The sequence below is a fragment of the Lepidochelys kempii genome, chromosome 25, assembly GCF_965140285.1.
Source record: "Lepidochelys kempii isolate rLepKem1 chromosome 25, rLepKem1.hap1, whole genome shotgun sequence".
Lineage (NCBI taxonomy): Eukaryota > Metazoa > Chordata > Testudines > Cheloniidae > Lepidochelys > Lepidochelys kempii.
The window spans coordinates 11171225-11186437 of record NC_136404.1 but is presented as its reverse complement, the minus strand read 5'-3'; the positions used below and the strand labels follow the sequence as shown (position 1 = coordinate 11186437).

General features: G+C 61.7%; 1 protein-coding gene across 2 annotated transcripts; it reads right to left on the bottom strand.

The window, feature by feature from the left end:
• Window positions 1-1014: 1014 nt before the first annotated feature.
• Window positions 1015-12974, bottom strand: FSD1 (fibronectin type III and SPRY domain containing 1). 2 transcript variants are annotated; one of them, XM_073324118.2, is made up of 13 exons: window positions 12777-12974; window positions 10029-10124; window positions 9116-9247; window positions 8922-9023; window positions 7347-7369; window positions 6819-6940; window positions 6242-6451; window positions 5766-5864; window positions 4871-5030; window positions 4357-4436; window positions 3519-3770; window positions 2711-2799; window positions 1015-1671 (listed from the first exon to the last, which is right to left on the bottom strand). In XM_073324118.2, exons 1-13 carry the CDS (start codon window positions 12789-12791, stop codon window positions 1561-1563), a joined length of 1491 nt encoding a protein of 496 aa, XP_073180219.1. In that variant the 5' UTR covers window positions 12792-12974; the 3' UTR covers window positions 1015-1560. The 2 variants fall into 2 exon arrangements, with proteins under 2 accessions (XP_073180219.1, XP_073180220.1); XM_073324119.2 differs by lacking the exon at window positions 5766-5864.
• Between the last annotated feature and the right edge of the window lie 2239 nt (window positions 12975-15213).

Below are 15213 nucleotides of genomic sequence, written 5' to 3'. Positions count from 1 at the left end.
GGGCTAGAGATGGGCTCCTGGCTGTGCCGCTACCAGGCTGTGAGACCTTGGGTGAGTCGCTCGTGATTTTTGGGGTGCCCAACTTGAGACAGCTTGGGCCTGGTTTTCAGAGGGTCTGAGAACCCCAAATTCCTGTGGGAGTGGTGGGAGGCTCAGCCCTTTTGAACAGCAGGTGCCATCTGCCTCAGGTTGGGTACCCCACATCATGGGGCCCACTTGAGAATTTTCCCCCTTCGGGCCCAAAGCCAGGCTGTACACTGGGGCTTAATTAACTCAAGAGCTACACAGAAAGCAGGAGTGAGCCCAGCCTGGAAACCCTCTGCCTACCCTCCTGTGCCATCTGCCCACGCTGCAACTTTGCTGCAAAGGGCCTCTGGGGTGGGAGCCCACCCAGCTGCCAACCCCCCAGATACCTGACCCCGCGCCATTCACCCACAGTCCTGAAATAGGAGAGAGGGATAAATGTTATTCCACTGACATGGTAGCTGGGCCAGGACTGTGGCCACCGCAGAGAGAGGCTGTTACCTCTTTGTGGGACGCTACTGCCCTGCACTCCAGCCCATGCAAGGCCAAGCAGGGTGGGGGGGTTGTTTTGATCTCTTCCCTGTTACAGAGGGTTTAGATGTAAAACCTCCTTCAGCAGTCAGCCCCTTGGGTGACCCCCCCTTCCCTCCCCGGATCGGGCCTTTCCCCCATCCTTGGTGGAGGCCAGCTGCGTGGGAAGCACGGTCCTGCCTGCTAAGCCCTGCCACGGATGGCAATGACCCACCCTGGGAATTTCGGGAGAACCCAGTGATTCGGCTGGGGGCTCTCTTCCCCCCCCCACAACCCCAGGGAGGACCGACTGCACACGGGCAGGTGCCTCGTGGCAGGAGCAGCAAGCAGCAAAGACGCCGTCGTCTCTTCCCTGCGCCTGGCCCCCCGACCGCGCCTGGCCCCCCGACCGCGCCTGGCCCCCCGACCGCGCCTGGCTCGCCTTAGCACAAGCCGACACCAGACAGCAGAGGGCAAGGCTGTTCCTAGAGCAGGGTTTATTATTAAGGCCAGAAGCAGCATTTGTCAGCCGAGAGGCTATCGGGCTCTAAAAGCAGACGCATGCCCACGTTCCTAGTGCCACCTTTAAGCGTCGGGTTTTAGGACAGCCGGGCCTCAAAAAAACCCAAACAAAAACCTGCTTTCAGCCAGAGGAGGCCCCATGCTCTGGACTCGAGATCCCGGGGCGCTTAAAGGCGGTCATCTGCACGGCCTGCCTTTGGCACAAGTCTGGCTCGTGGACGTCCCCCTGTCTCTTAAAGGCAAGTGTGAGGCGGCAGGAAGGGATGCGCTGGGAGGGGGAGGTGGGTTTACAGTCGTAGGCAGGTGAGTCTCGGGACATTCAGAGCCTTCGAGTCACTGCAGCACCAGCCTCTCCGCCTCAAGCAGCCTTCCAGGAACTGGGAGGAAAGAAAACTGAACGGGCCACGCACTGCGTCTCTCCCTGGTTCCAGGGAGCCAGGAGGTGGCCCAGTCCCACGGCAAAGCTGGGCCCGGTCCCACCGCGCCGGGGGGGGCCACGCGCGTCTAAGTCAGGCTGGCGTTGGAGCTGCTGGCAGTGCTGTTTCGCTTCTGCAGGCATTTGACAGCGCTGGGCACCTGCAGTCCAGAATAGACATGGAAGCTGCCGCACCAAACCTAGGGAGGACAACGAGGCACTTACTGCAGCCGCCCGCAGGGTGCGCCATCCCCAGTAGGCACGGAGGGCGGGGGATGCCGCGTGTCAGAGCAGCCAGGTGTTAATCTCACTCTCGTCACCGGCGTCTCTGAGTGTCTCGCCCACGGCCATGGCTCCCCCCGGCCCCCGCGCACATCCCTGGGAGGCAGAGAAGGATTCTCCCCCTGTTACAGATAGGGAAACTGAGGCACACAACGGCAAAGTGACTTGTCCAAGGTCCACCCAGGGGCAGAGCCAGGACTTGAACGCAGGTCTTCTGGAGCCCAGTCCACCTTGCATATGTTAAAGATGGTGAAGTGCATGGAGGTGGTCTGAGGAAAAGCAGTCTATCGAACTAATTATTATTAACAGTGAGAGACCGTCCCGTAGAAACCTCTTTTCCCCTTCGCTGTGCCCCGGCAAACCACGGTTTGTTAGCCACCAAGCTAGCAGACTGTCTGGTGAGCTGTGCCCATTCTAAAACAGCTGGGCCTTCTGGTGCTGTGAGCTTCCCCCCACAGCAGTGTCCCAGCAGAGGCAGCTGGGCCATCCTCTGTCGGCGATCTGAATCTAGTCTCTAGCATCCAAGGGCTTTGCTGGGCGCTGGGTCTGACCCCGTTCCAGAAAACAAGACAAGAAACAAGGCAAAGTGAGCCCTCCTGGGGGAGGGGCTGGAGCTGAACCAGTGGGGTCCACCCTCCTCTTTTCCCACGCCCCCTACCGCCCCAAGGCGGCGGGAGGGGGGAAGCTGTGCCTTTGGTTTGCAGAGAGGTGGGTTCCCACCTCAGAGGTGATGCTGCCTGTTATGAGCTGGAAAGGGCCTCCAGCCGCAGTGCAAGGACAGGCGTGGCAATAACCTGAACAGAGACAGGCTCCAGCAGCGTGGGCCCCTCTGGGCTGGGCGCGTGCAGTAACCCTCCCTGACCGGAGAGGGGAGAGAGTCGGGACCCCCCGCCTCCTCTCCCAGAGCCCCGAGTCACAGTGTCGTCCCCCACCCCCACCCTGTGAACAACGCCTTACCATGAAGGCAGGAAGCACCGGCTGGGTGAATTTGGCCTTAAACGTATGGAGCAGCTGCTTGGTTTGAGCATTGTAGAAGGACAGGAACCCTGTGGACAGACACAGGAAGAGTCAGAAGGGGGGGCCAAGCAGCCCGGCCAAGGTGCATGGTGCAGGGTGGTGGGGGGGAGGGGGTGGGCGGTTTCTCACCTCTGGCCTCCCCTTCAGACCCAGCCCCGCCTGAGACCCTGCAACCCCCTTCCCAGGCTGCCGTTCCAGCCCCAGCAGCCCGGGAGACGCGTCAGCGGCTGATCGCGTGGGGACCCTCCGGCCTGGAGGGCCTGCCCAGTTCTGGGAATTTCTACCCCTGACGCAGCCACGTCCGGGCAAAGCCCTAGCGCAGACAACGAGCCCCAGCGGGGGCCTGAGGCTGCGGCCGTGCAAGCTGCTCTTTGCACCCGCCCACACCGCTGCCGGGAACCCCCCGAGCAGCCCCAGGTCACCAGCTGGTATCGACCGAGGCTGGCAGCGCCCGACTCAGCTCCCAGCTGGCGGCCGGCCAGACAAGCAGGGGCTCTCGGGGCAGCGGGGACAGGACTCCTCGGGACTCTGCTGGGACAGGGCTGGGGCTCACTCGGTGTGGGGGAGTTTGCCCTGCCCTGCCGCTGCCTTGGCTGGGGCTGGAAAGAGGCTCAGGGTTTCTGGGGCCCTTGATTTGCACACGCACAGAGACAGCAGGGAGCCCAATGGATGGAGAGACCCACGCAGACCAGGGCTCACCCCCTCCACCATGGGGCAGCAGGACAGACAGACACACACAGGGCTTCACCTTCGTGGAAGTTGCAGTAGACGCCGATGCAGTCGGGCACGGGCACGTCCAGGACCTTGGCCTTGTTGTTATGCTTGGCGGTGAAGCTGACCTGCAGCCAGTTGTTGAGGTGGACGCACCAGGAGGACGAGGTCTTGCCCAGCTGGTCAAACTTGCCCAGGGTCCTGTAGGCCACCCCCACGCCGAAGGCCTTGCTGTCCCGGTCGTACCTCACCTCCCAGTAGTGGTCTCCCCCGTCGATCAGCATGTCGCCTGTGGAGGGATGGGGGTTAGGGGGGCCGGGGGGATCCCAGCACCCACCAGCTCACACAGGTATGGGTGGAGGGAGCTGGGGCATTCTCAGCAGGAGTCCCAGCCTTGGATGATCCTGGATCCCAGGCTGCCCCGCCCCCCTGCCCCCCAATCACCCCCTAGCACACAGTCTGGTTTTATATCGGACCAGGATCCCAGCGCCTGGCTGCCCTGCCCAGCCCCATGATCGCCCCCAGCACACAGTCTGGTTTTAAATCGGATCAGGATCCCAGCGCCTGGCTACCCTGCCTCCCGATCGTTCCCTAGCACAGTCAGATTTTAAATCAGATCAGGATGCCAGCGCCTGGCTGCCCTGCCCCCTGCCCCCCGATCGCCCCCCAGCACACAGTCGGGTTTTAAATCGGATCAGGATCCCTTTACATGCCTCTAGCGCTTTGCCAGTGCCTGGTCCACACGACTGAGTCTCGTGGCCCCCCCAGGGGCCCCGCTTGCCAGCAGGAGACACTGTTCCCACCCCCAATCCTGCTGTAACCTGCCCCATGCCCACACACAGAGACTCCCTGGCTCCTGCCCCTTGCCCTCTTACCCAGCACAGTGTAGGACTCGGCTGTGAAGCGGTCCCTGCCCCCCCGGGCCGAGGGCATCCTCTTCGGAGACTGCACGCACCTACAGAAGGCGGGACAGGCAACAAGCTGCAGCCGCACTTCCTGCCCCAGGGACAGGGTCCCCTTGCCCTCACCTTGAGGCTCCTTCCTGGCTTTTGCCATCTCTCAATGACAGGCCAGGGCCCAACCCCCTGGCTCCCCAGGTCCCTGTCCCCTAAGAACGGCTTAGAGGGTGAGTCCTGCACCCCAGCTTCCTCCATGACCCCCTTGGATCTGCCCCGGAGGATCGGTCCATGACTGGGCCCGTACCCCAGCCCCCCTGCCCTGGCTGTATGGCTGGGTGTGACCCCGGGCCTGTTGCTCCTCCATGGCTCTCTGGGGTTGAGGCATTTGGGACAAGACATGTCTGTTCCCGAGTCTCCGGCTGTTCTCAGCTCCTCTGACCCCTCCGTGCTGTGGGGTGTGGGCGAGTGCTGCAGAGGGCCGAGGCTTTACCTGGCAGGGGAGTTCACCGGCGACGCCGTCCTGCCCTTCCCGTCCTTCTCCCGGGCCTTGATGTCCTGCACCTTGCCCCCCATGGCGTCCCACTCCACGCTCAGCTCCTCCACCTTCAGGTTCTGGTGACAGGTGCTGGCGTCCAAGCGGAACATGAACGCTGGGGAAGGAGCCCCGGGCACGGTCAGACCTGGACTGAGCCCCCTTGTCCTGGGGGGGGGGGGGCGCCTCCCCAGCGCCACACCCCCAACATGCTGCCCCACCCCCATCACAGGGAGCCCCGCTCCCACCGCCCAACCTCGCCCTGGGAAGGAACCCCTCCCACATCCCCTTGAACTCCACCCCGTCCCCCCCCATCTCATCCCCAACTTGTGGAGAACTCTCCGCCCCACCATCCCATATCACTCCCACCCCAGGGACAAACCCGCACATAGTCCCACCTTCTCTCTATCCCCTCCCAAACCCGTCCCCCAGCTTTGTACCCCATCTCAAGGGGGACTCACCACCCAGTCCCTACCCCAACCCATGCTAGAGATCAGTGAGGTGACCCAGTTGGGGGATGGGGATGGAGGTGGGGGGATTCTCAGGTGCTGCTGAGGATCCCTGGGTCCCCACGCTGGGGGCCTTAACCTGACTGGCACTGGGGGAGGACAGAGGGGCAAGGTAGAGGCTCCCCTGTGGGCTGGGAGCCCCACGGTGCCAGGGGCTCTGCAGGGCACACCCAGCCCTGCCCCATGCCCCCAGCCACATGGGTGTCACTTGCAGGCGGGTGTAGGGGTGTTGGGGGGTGCCCAGTGGGGTCCACCTCTGCCCAGGAGAGTGGGCTGGGAGTGGCAGGGGGTGTCACTGATGCAGCCTGTACCCCCTATTTCCGTGCCCCCGCCCCCCAACGCACCTCTGGTTTCCAAGGTGACCGGCTCGGAGAACTCGCCCGCCACAGCCTTGTTACAGGCTTTGACGCGGAAATTCATGTACTTCATGTCGAACTTGAGCCCTGAGGGAAGTCACCAGGGTTAGACGGGAGCAGGGGCCCATGCCAGTGCTCAGCAGGGCTGGCAAGCCCCCCACAGCCAGCCCTATGCCCGGCACCCTCCAGCACTTCCTACATGGACAGGCTAGGACCTCGCTGGGACCTTCCCCCCCAGCCAGTGCTCCTGCTCCTGCCCCCCTCCCTACAGCGCCTCCTGCTGGGAGAGGCCGGGGTACTGGTGTAGCCGGGAACTGGCCCCACATCCAGAGCTCCTGCCCCGATCCCTACAGCGCCCCCTGCTGGGAGAGGCTGGTATGGAGTAGCCAGAGCTCCCTGCACAGCCAATGCTCTTATCCCATTCTCTGTAAGCACCCACTTTGGGGCGCCCCCATTCCCCTCACCAGTGAGGGTGTACTCGGTCTGCTTGATGCCCTCGATCACCATCCAGGGCTGGTCCTCCTTCACCCGCGGGGGCCCCTCGAAGTTGGTCTTGCGGTACTCCAGGACGTAGTGGTCGATCTTGCTGTCCTCGTCGGGCATCCTCCAGACCAGCGCCACGCAGTTATCGGCCACCAGCGACTCGGCCATGTCGATCTCCGGGGCGCTGGGAACTGGACGAGAGGGTGAGAGCAAAGGGATGGCAGCCACGGTCCTTGTGTTCCTCCCCCAAACCCCATCACCCCCCACCAGCCACGGCCTGGCCTGGCCCGGCCCCTCCCAAACCCATTGCCCCCCACAAGCCATGGCCTGGCCTGACCCCTCCCAAACCCCCACATCCTGCCAACACAGCCTGGCCTGGCTCCTCCCAAACCCCATCGCCCCCGCCACGTCCTGCCAGCCCCTCCCAAACCCCCATGTCCTGCCAGCACGGCCTGGCCTGGCTGCGGGAAACCCTCTGGCACCGAAAACAGCCCAGGGTGGCTGCACCAACCTCAGGTGAGGCCACGAGGCTCCCCCTCCCCTTCCCGCCCCGTTTACCTGGGAGGAATTTCAGGGACTGCAGCATGCGACGCTCCTGGGTGAAATCCACCATCAGGTGGCTCATGTTGTCGCTCACCTTGGCCTTGAGCGAGAGCCGGAATGCTGGGGCCATCGTCACACTGGGGGTGGGACGGGACAAGAGTCAGAAGGGCCCCTTCCCAGAATGCACCCGCACAGCTGAGCCCCCCTCCCAAATTCCCTGCAGACGAGGGGGCGCTGGGAAGCACCCAGATTCATCAGAGACCATCCACGATCTGTGTTCATACTCAACCAGGACCCAAGCTGTCCCTTGTCTCCCCCCCGCCAGGAGCACTGGGATCGACTTCAGTCTTCCGTGACTGGACATCCTGCCCCCTTCTCCTCTCCAGCCTTGGGGGTTCATCCCCAGGGCTCAGGGCAACGGGGAGAGGACGGTGCTACCAGGCTAGCCTATGCTATGTTAGTAAGAAGGCTTCACACTTCAGGCGGCGAGTAGCGGGCAACGGCATGGGACGGGGTGAGAGGTGGGGGCGGCGGGTACCGTACCTATCCTTGATCTGCTTGGCAGCCTTCGAAGCAGAGAGGAAAAGAGAGAGAGAAAGGAGGGAACAAAAAGAAGAGGAGAGGGTCAGACAGGGCAGCCAGGTGCGTTATAAATAATAATCACCATACTCTGTGCGGCTGTAGCGTTCCCTAGCGGAAGGTCTCAGAGCCCTTCGGGGACACAAATGCACAAAGTTGTGAGGTCAGCATTTTAGATGGGGAAACTGAGGCACAGAGCAGGAAGGTGGCTTTCCGCAGGTGAGCAAGTCAGCGGCAGAGACAGGAAGAGAACCCAGGAGTCCTGACTCCCAACCACCTTCATCTAGCCACTAGACAACATTGCCATCCCAGAGCCAGGACTAGAACCTGGGTCCTCTGCTCTATCCACTAGGTAATACTATCCCAGAGCCAGGACTAAAAACTCAGAATCCCGATGCTTGGTTCCTGCTCTACCCACTAGGTATCACCTCAAAGTCTTCCTGAAATCAGCAATTCTCTCTCTGTTTTAAGCTACATCCCAGGACTCCAGTCTGGCCCGTTTCTCTGTAGAAGCTGGCCTAAGTTACCTTCACAGGAGCTGCAGTTCCTTTCTCACCCAGGAGGGGGTGATCTCAGTCTACATCATCATATAATCCAACGCAGAGTTAACCTGCGGACCTCACTGCCACTGGAGATTACAGAGGCAAATAGCTTAGTAAAATTCAAGAAAGGAGTAGGAATTCCCAGGAATAAGCCCAGCCTCCAGGGTTACAAGGTATAGCGACCTTCATGCTTCTGGGTTGCAGGGAGGCGGGGGTCAGGAAGGTGTCTGCTCCTCATAGCGTGACACTGCAGGACATTACGGGGTGCGGAGGAGGAGGGGTTAGTCTCCATCTGAAGCATCCCCTGGTGGGGCCAGACGGGGTGGCGTCATCGGATTCAGTGTGGAAATGCTCGTGATATTAGGGGGAAACAGAATAGGGGGCAGAGCCAGGGGTCCAGGACAGAAAGAGCTAAGGAGCCTGAACTTTCGACCGTCGCCCCCCGGAGGACTGTAGCGGGTAGATCTATGGCGGCGGTGGACAACCCTGCACCATGGACCCACCCTGGTCCCTCCCCCCAGTGCAATGCATGGCATGGATTTAATAACCCTCTGCACTGGGCCCCCCCACCCATTGCTTAGCGGCACCCCACCCCCACACACCTTTCCCATAGCCTGGGTCTATGTGGCTGAACGCGGCTGGGCTGTGGCTACAGTCCGAGCCCCATGTCCATTGCAGAGTGTGGCATGGCCCCGGGAGGACCTACACCGGCAGCCCAAATGAGTTCAACTGCGGCTTGGGCGGGGACCCAGGGGGAGCAGGGGGAGACATGTGGGGGTCAGACACCCGATCACGGATGTCAGAGACTGGATGCCCACTTAGGGTCTGGCCTTCCCCCTCCCACAATGATCAGCCCCCCCCCCTCAGATGGAGGCTGCTCCCCACACCAGGAGGGGGTGTCCCACGAAGTGTCCCTGACTGCTCGCCCTCCATCCCACCACGGGGTGCCTTGGCTCCAGCTGGGGGGGACGGGACGGAGGGGGAAGTGGGGGTGCACCTGGTTGAAGTCGTGGTTCTCGGCCCCTTCCAGTGTCTGGTTGGCCGTCTCCAGCAGCTCCTCGGAGCTCTCCAGCGCCTTGGTGCAGGCAGCCAGCTGGTTCTGCAGCGGGACAGACAGAGCCGGACCCAGTGAGGGGCAGGGGCAGGGGGCAGCCAGGGACCCAGCTGGAGCTGGGGCGGGGGGGGTCTCACCTGCAGCTCGTAGGTGCGGCTGGCCCGGTCCTGCTTGATCTTCATGAGCATGCCCTCCTTCAGCTCGTCCAGCAGGGAGAAGAGGGACTGGAACTCCCCCTCCAGGTCCTCCTGCACCTTGGTGGAGTTCACCTGCGGGAGACGGGCCGGGGGGAGAGCAGCGCAGGGCCCAGCTCAGGACGGCTACCTCGGCTGTGGCTTACTGAGCTACCCCCTTCCCGGCCCCCGCCCCTCCCTCCCCGGCCAGCGCCCACCCCAGCCAGACAACTCAGGACGGGCCCCTCGGCTTCGCCCTCGCGGCCTGCAGCGTGTCACGGCGCTCGTGAAACTGGCTCTTTTCAAGCAGCGAATTCCATCCCCAAGGAAACCTCACGCCAGCGCGGGGGCCGGGGGCATAGGTGTGAGGGGGGGCACTGCCATGCCAATGCTGGGGGATTAGTGGGGGGAGGGGCATTGCCATGCCAATGCTGGGGGTGGGTGGGGGAGGGACGCTGCCATGCCAATGCTGGGGGATTAGTGGGGGAGGGGCACTGCCATGCCAATGCTGGGGGATTAGTGGGGGGAGGGGCATTGCCATGCCAATGCTGGGGGGGGGGGGAGGGACGCTGCCATGCCAATGCTGGGGGATTAGTGGGGGAGGGAGCACTGTCATGCCAACACTAGGGGGTTGGTGGGGGGAGGGAGCGCTGTCAATGCTGGGGGGTTGGTGGGGGGAGGGGCACGGTCATGCCAGTGCTGGGGGGTTGGTGGAGGAGGGGCCCTGTCATGCCAACACAATGCAAGGGAGATGACGGGAGGAAGTGTCATGTAGGAGGGTGGTGGGGTGCTGTGATGCCAACCTCACAGAGCGGGGGGGGGGGGCAGGCGGAGCCCTACAGAGCCAGGCGGGATGCCCCCACCCCCCCGCCATTACCTCCACGTTCTGCAGCATCTGCTTGAGGGCGTAGATGAAGTTCTGGATCTCCTCGTTCTTCATGGCTAGTGTGGTGATGATCTTCCGTAGGGCGTCCTGGGCCAAAACACCAACGCCGGCTATCAGCAGCACCCCTGGGCTCCCACCCCCACCCCTGCTCCTGAGCCGGGGGCAATTCACCTTCCCCCAGGGCCCAGCTCAGATCTCCAAGGGGAGCCCCTTGCCTGGGACAGGGACACAAACACATCGAGCTGTGCCACACTGCCCCTCGTGCCTTCCGTGCAAGCATCTCAACACACGCCCCAGACAAGAGGTGCCTAGGCTGACAGCACCTTTGGGGAGTAACATTATATTACAAACAGCTGGCGAAACTGAGGCACGTATGAGTTTGCCTAAGGTCACATGGGAACCCAATGGAGGGGCCAGGAATGGAACCCAGGAGTCTGGACTCCTAGTCTCTCTCCTCCCCCATTTTTCTTATCCCAGGTATGACCCTGCTCTACTCTGCTTACACACAGACATTACATTTTATTAGTTACCATCAAACTGGCAAATGCGTTTATTTTCCCCAGACTGTAGGCTGTGGGGTCTTATGGATAGGGCATCCAGCTCCATTCCCAGCTTGGCCACTGGCCTACTGGGTGACCTTGGGCAATTCCCGTCCAATGTTCCCTCTAATTTTTGACAGGCCATGTGCGCAAAAAATATCTTCTGTGCAAATTGTTGTGCATCTGTGCAAATTTTTGTGCATGTGGTTGTTTCGCCGTGTGCGTGGGGTTTAGGATCTGTGTACACATGCACAGCTTAGAGGGAACAGTGGTCCTGTCCCAGCCCCGTGACTCAGTTTCCCCTCCCATCCAGTGTGTCTTGCCTATTTTGACCGTAAGGACCTTGGCTCAGGGATTGTCTCTCGGTAGGTGTCCGTGCCAGACTTGGCACTGCGGGGCCCCAATCTGGGTTGGGGTCTCAGTGTGTCACTCTAATGCAAATAATCAAAAATACCATCTCGGGCTGGGATGTGCCTGTACAGAGCTCGTGGCAGGATCAGGGCCTCTTTCTGTGACTGAAAAACTACCAATATCACCAGAGGAACACACCTACCTCCCCTCACCGGGGGTTTGTGTTACCAGTGAATATTGGGCACTAGGATTTTCACAGCACCTTCCACTGGTGGATCTCAAAAGTGTCCCCACCCCAGGGCGTGTGTGAGAATCACACTCCCCCCACTACAGATGGAGAAACTGAGGCACACAGAGGGTGGGTGTTTTCAGAAGTACGAGGCACCGCAACTCCAGCTGCAGTCCAGGGGACTCAGCACCTCTGCAGAGCAGGCCAAGGTCACCCAGGCAGGCGTCGCTCTACAAGTGGATCCACCCAGGCAGACTGTCACCCGTCTAGGTCAATACATCACAGGGTCGTGGGCCGAGTCGAGGGCAGAGCTTGGAATTGAACCCAGGACTCCCTGTCCTACTCATCCTACTCTTTAACTGTAAGCCCGTCTTTCCTCCCTGGGGGAATACTTTCAGCACCAAAGAAGCTAGGAGCCCGATGCACGGCCTGCACCCGGGGAACCCCCATGGGAGCCAGCAGGAGCTTTGGGGGTGCTGGATCTGCTGCCATTACAGCAGGAAGGCTGGGAAGAATAGGCAGGGGGAGGGGAGTGTCTGGAGTTCTGGCCTGGCAGGGGCAGGGGGAATATGCCAGGACGGTCCGTAGTTCTGTCCAGCTGTGTGTGTGTGAGGCGGGGTGGGAGGGGTCTGTACTTTCCATCCACCTGTGGTAATAACCGGGGGTGGTGGTGGTGGTGGTCTGTAGATCTGTCCTGCTGGGGGAATACACTGGGGGGGGGTCTGTAGATCTGTCCAGCTGGGGGAATACACTGGGGTGGGGTCTGTAGATCTGTCCAGCTGGGGGAATGCACTGGGGTGGGATCTGTAGATCTGTCCAGCTGGGGGAATACACTGGGGTGGGGTCTGTAGTCCCATCCAGCTGTGGGAGGGGTGGGGGGGTGCAGTTCCATCCAGCTGTGGTAATAGCCTAGTGGGGGGATCTGTAGATCTGTCCAGCTGTGGTAATAGCCTGGGGGGGGGGGATCTGTAGATCTGTCCAGCTGGGGGAATACACTGGGGTGGGGTCTGTAGTCCCATCCAGCTGTGGGAGGGGTGGGGGGGTGCAGTTCCATCCAGCTGTGGTAATAGCCTGGGGGGGGGATCTGTAGATCTGTCCAGCTGGGGGAATGCACTGGGGTGGGATCTGTAGTCCCATCCAGCTGGGGGGGCGGCGGTGGTGGCGGGGGGGGGTGTCTGTAGTTCTGTCCAGCCACTTTTGTTTTAATTTCTGAACCCCCCCTGTGCAGAGACGATCCCAAAGTCACGGAGAGGCCCCCCCCGAAGGGGGCATTTCCCCAAACCCATCTCCCCGGGGAGGGATGAAGCTGCCGAGGGATGTTACATCCCTTCCTTTGTTGCATGTTTTCTGAATTACACCCCCCCCCATGCTGAATCCAGGCCCCTCCCTCAGGATCCACAGCCCCCCCCCCCGCCCCCCCAGATCTGCAGACCCTGGCGCTGGGACATGGCCGAGGCCAAGCAAGCCCCCAGGCTGCGGGGAGGATGCGGGGCGTGGGGGAGCCAGCCAGCCGGAGACCACCTCCGCCCGGCTCGCTGCCTCTCCGCGCCCCGGGACCAGACGGTGCAGCATCACCTGGGGCCGGTCTCCCCATCCCGCATCCTCCCCCCCCGGCCTCACCTTCTGGTCCCCCATCTTCAGAGCTCCGCGCCCAGCTCGGGCCCTGGCGATGGGCGCAGGGGAGCCGCCCCCAAGGGCATGGAGCCAGCGGCCGCTCGAGGGCTCTTTGCCCGGGGGCTGGACGGCCCGGCCCGGCCCCTCCGGCGTCCACAGAGCTGCTGGGAAAGCAGCCGCAACCCCCCCCCCCAGCCTGGGAACTTGCCCTGCCCCCTCAGTGCGCAGGTGCCCGGGCATCCTGGGAAGTGTAGTCCCTGCCCGAGAAGGGGCCCGCCTTGGGGGGGGATGCACAGAACAGCCAAGGCTCTGGTCCTGCCTGGAGAGGCTGCCCCCCAGCTCTGACCCCTGCACGGGGGAAGGCAGGAGGCCTCAGGGGCAGCCCTGCTTAGGCTGTCTGAGCTGATGGCGCTGCCGGGGGGGCGAGGATTGCGGTGGGGCGGGTCCAGGGGGAGCAGGGAGTTGGGCGGCTAGAGTTTGCTGGCGGTGGCGGGTGAAGGGAGCTGGTCAGCACCTGCCCACGTTAGCGGGACAAGCCCAGGACGGCGCCCACGCTCTGCAGGCTGCGGTGTCCATGCCTGGGGGTGGGTGTGCGCCTGGTGGGTGTGATTCCGTGCACCAGTGCGGCTGACACCGTGCTCGAGTGTGATATCGCTCTGCAGCGTGGGTGTTCCTTTCGCAGCCTGATCCTCGCCGGCGGGGTGTTCTCATAGAATCATAGAATATCAGGGTTGGAAGGGACCTCAGGAGGTCATCTAGTCCAACCCCCTGCTTGAAGCAGGACCAGTCGCCAGTTTTTGCCCCAGATCCCTAAATGGCCCCCTCAAGGATTGAACTCACAACCCTGGGTTTAGCAGGCCAATGCTCAAACCACTGAGCTATGTTCTGCAGGGTGAGGCCCGGGGGCATCAGGCCGGCGGCCACAGTGTGTGTTGTGTCTGCCCCAGTGCATCGCTGTGTGTAGCCAGGCTGTAGCTGTGTGCCAGGAGCGGGGGATTCTGTGTACCGAGTGGGGGTGATTCAGCGACTGTGCCCAGGAGCGCAGCGGTGTGACCGCAGCAGGGGGGTAATTCTGCGCATGGCTGTGTCTGCCCCTGTGGAGGGTGGACATGATCTGGTGCAACAGCCTGGCTATCGCTGTGCAGGGGCAGTGCGAGGCAATGCAGGGGCGTGATTGCCTCCGGGGACCCTGTGTAGCAGAGTGGGGCCGCTCACTGCGCAGCTAAGATGTCATTTCCAGGTGCCCCAGTTCTATGTGCTTTCTCTGGTCACTGAACCACATGTAGCTAAATGACACCATGTCCTGTGGTCTACCTCAAAGGCTGGGCCTGCGAGCAGAAGCGCGAGGGCTGATGCTCACGGCGGGATGTGGGGGTGTTTCAGTTTCCCGCTTGCTTCTCTGAAGAACGTGCGCTCACCCCGGTCCCATCGCTCGCCTCTGGGGAGGGCTGCTCCCAGACGTTGCCTCCTCGCTGAGAGTAAACCTAGGAAAGTGAGCTGATGGGCCGGTGGGGAAGCTCAGGGCCCCTCCAATGCCTGCCTCTCCCAGCAGGGGGCGCTCTAAGGGGGATGTTGTGAGGGCGTTCGCTGTAAGGGGAGCCCAGGGCTTTCCCAGTCCCAGCCTCTCCCAACAGGGGGGCTGTAGGGAACGGGATGGCGCACTGGCCGTGTGGGTAGTTGTCCCCGTGCTCCCAGAACATTAGCTGTACAGGAGCTCGTGGCTACTCCAGTCCCAGCTTCCTCCAGCAAGGGGTGCTGTAGGGACCTGGGGGGGTCAGGGGAAGAGGAGCGCTGAAATCCCACTGATCATTGACCTCTCCTCCTCCCCAGACTTGAGGCTGTGGGGTAGGGTGAGGAGAAAGGGAGACTGGTGGTGTGGTTCAGGCGTGGTACTAGGCGCCAGGACTCCTGGGTTCTGTTCCAGGTCTGGGACAAGGGGGCGGTCTGGTGATCGATAATAAGACAGAAAATATTGTAATGCCACTGTGTAAATCCATGGTACGTCCTCACCTTGAATACTGCCTGTAGGTCTGGTGCCTCATCTGAAAGAAGATAAGTTGGGGGGGAAGCACAGAGATATGGGCACCCCAAATGATTAGGCATGTGGCACAGCTGCCATAGGAGGAGCGATTAAAAAGGGTGGGATGGTTCAGCTTGGACAAAGGGGCGGGGGGATATGATTGAGGTCTATGAAATCACGACTGGTGTGGTATAAGGACGTGCTATTTTCCCTTCACCTACCGCAGGAACCAGGGGTCATCCAATGAAATCAATAGGCAGCAGGTTTACAACAAACAGAAGGAAGTGCTTCTTCACCCAATGTGCAATCAACCTGTGGAACTCCTTGCCAGGGGATGTTGTGGAGGCCAAAACTGTAACTGGGTTCAAAAATGAATTAGATAAATTCATGGAGGACAGGTCCATCAATGGCTACTAGCGGAGA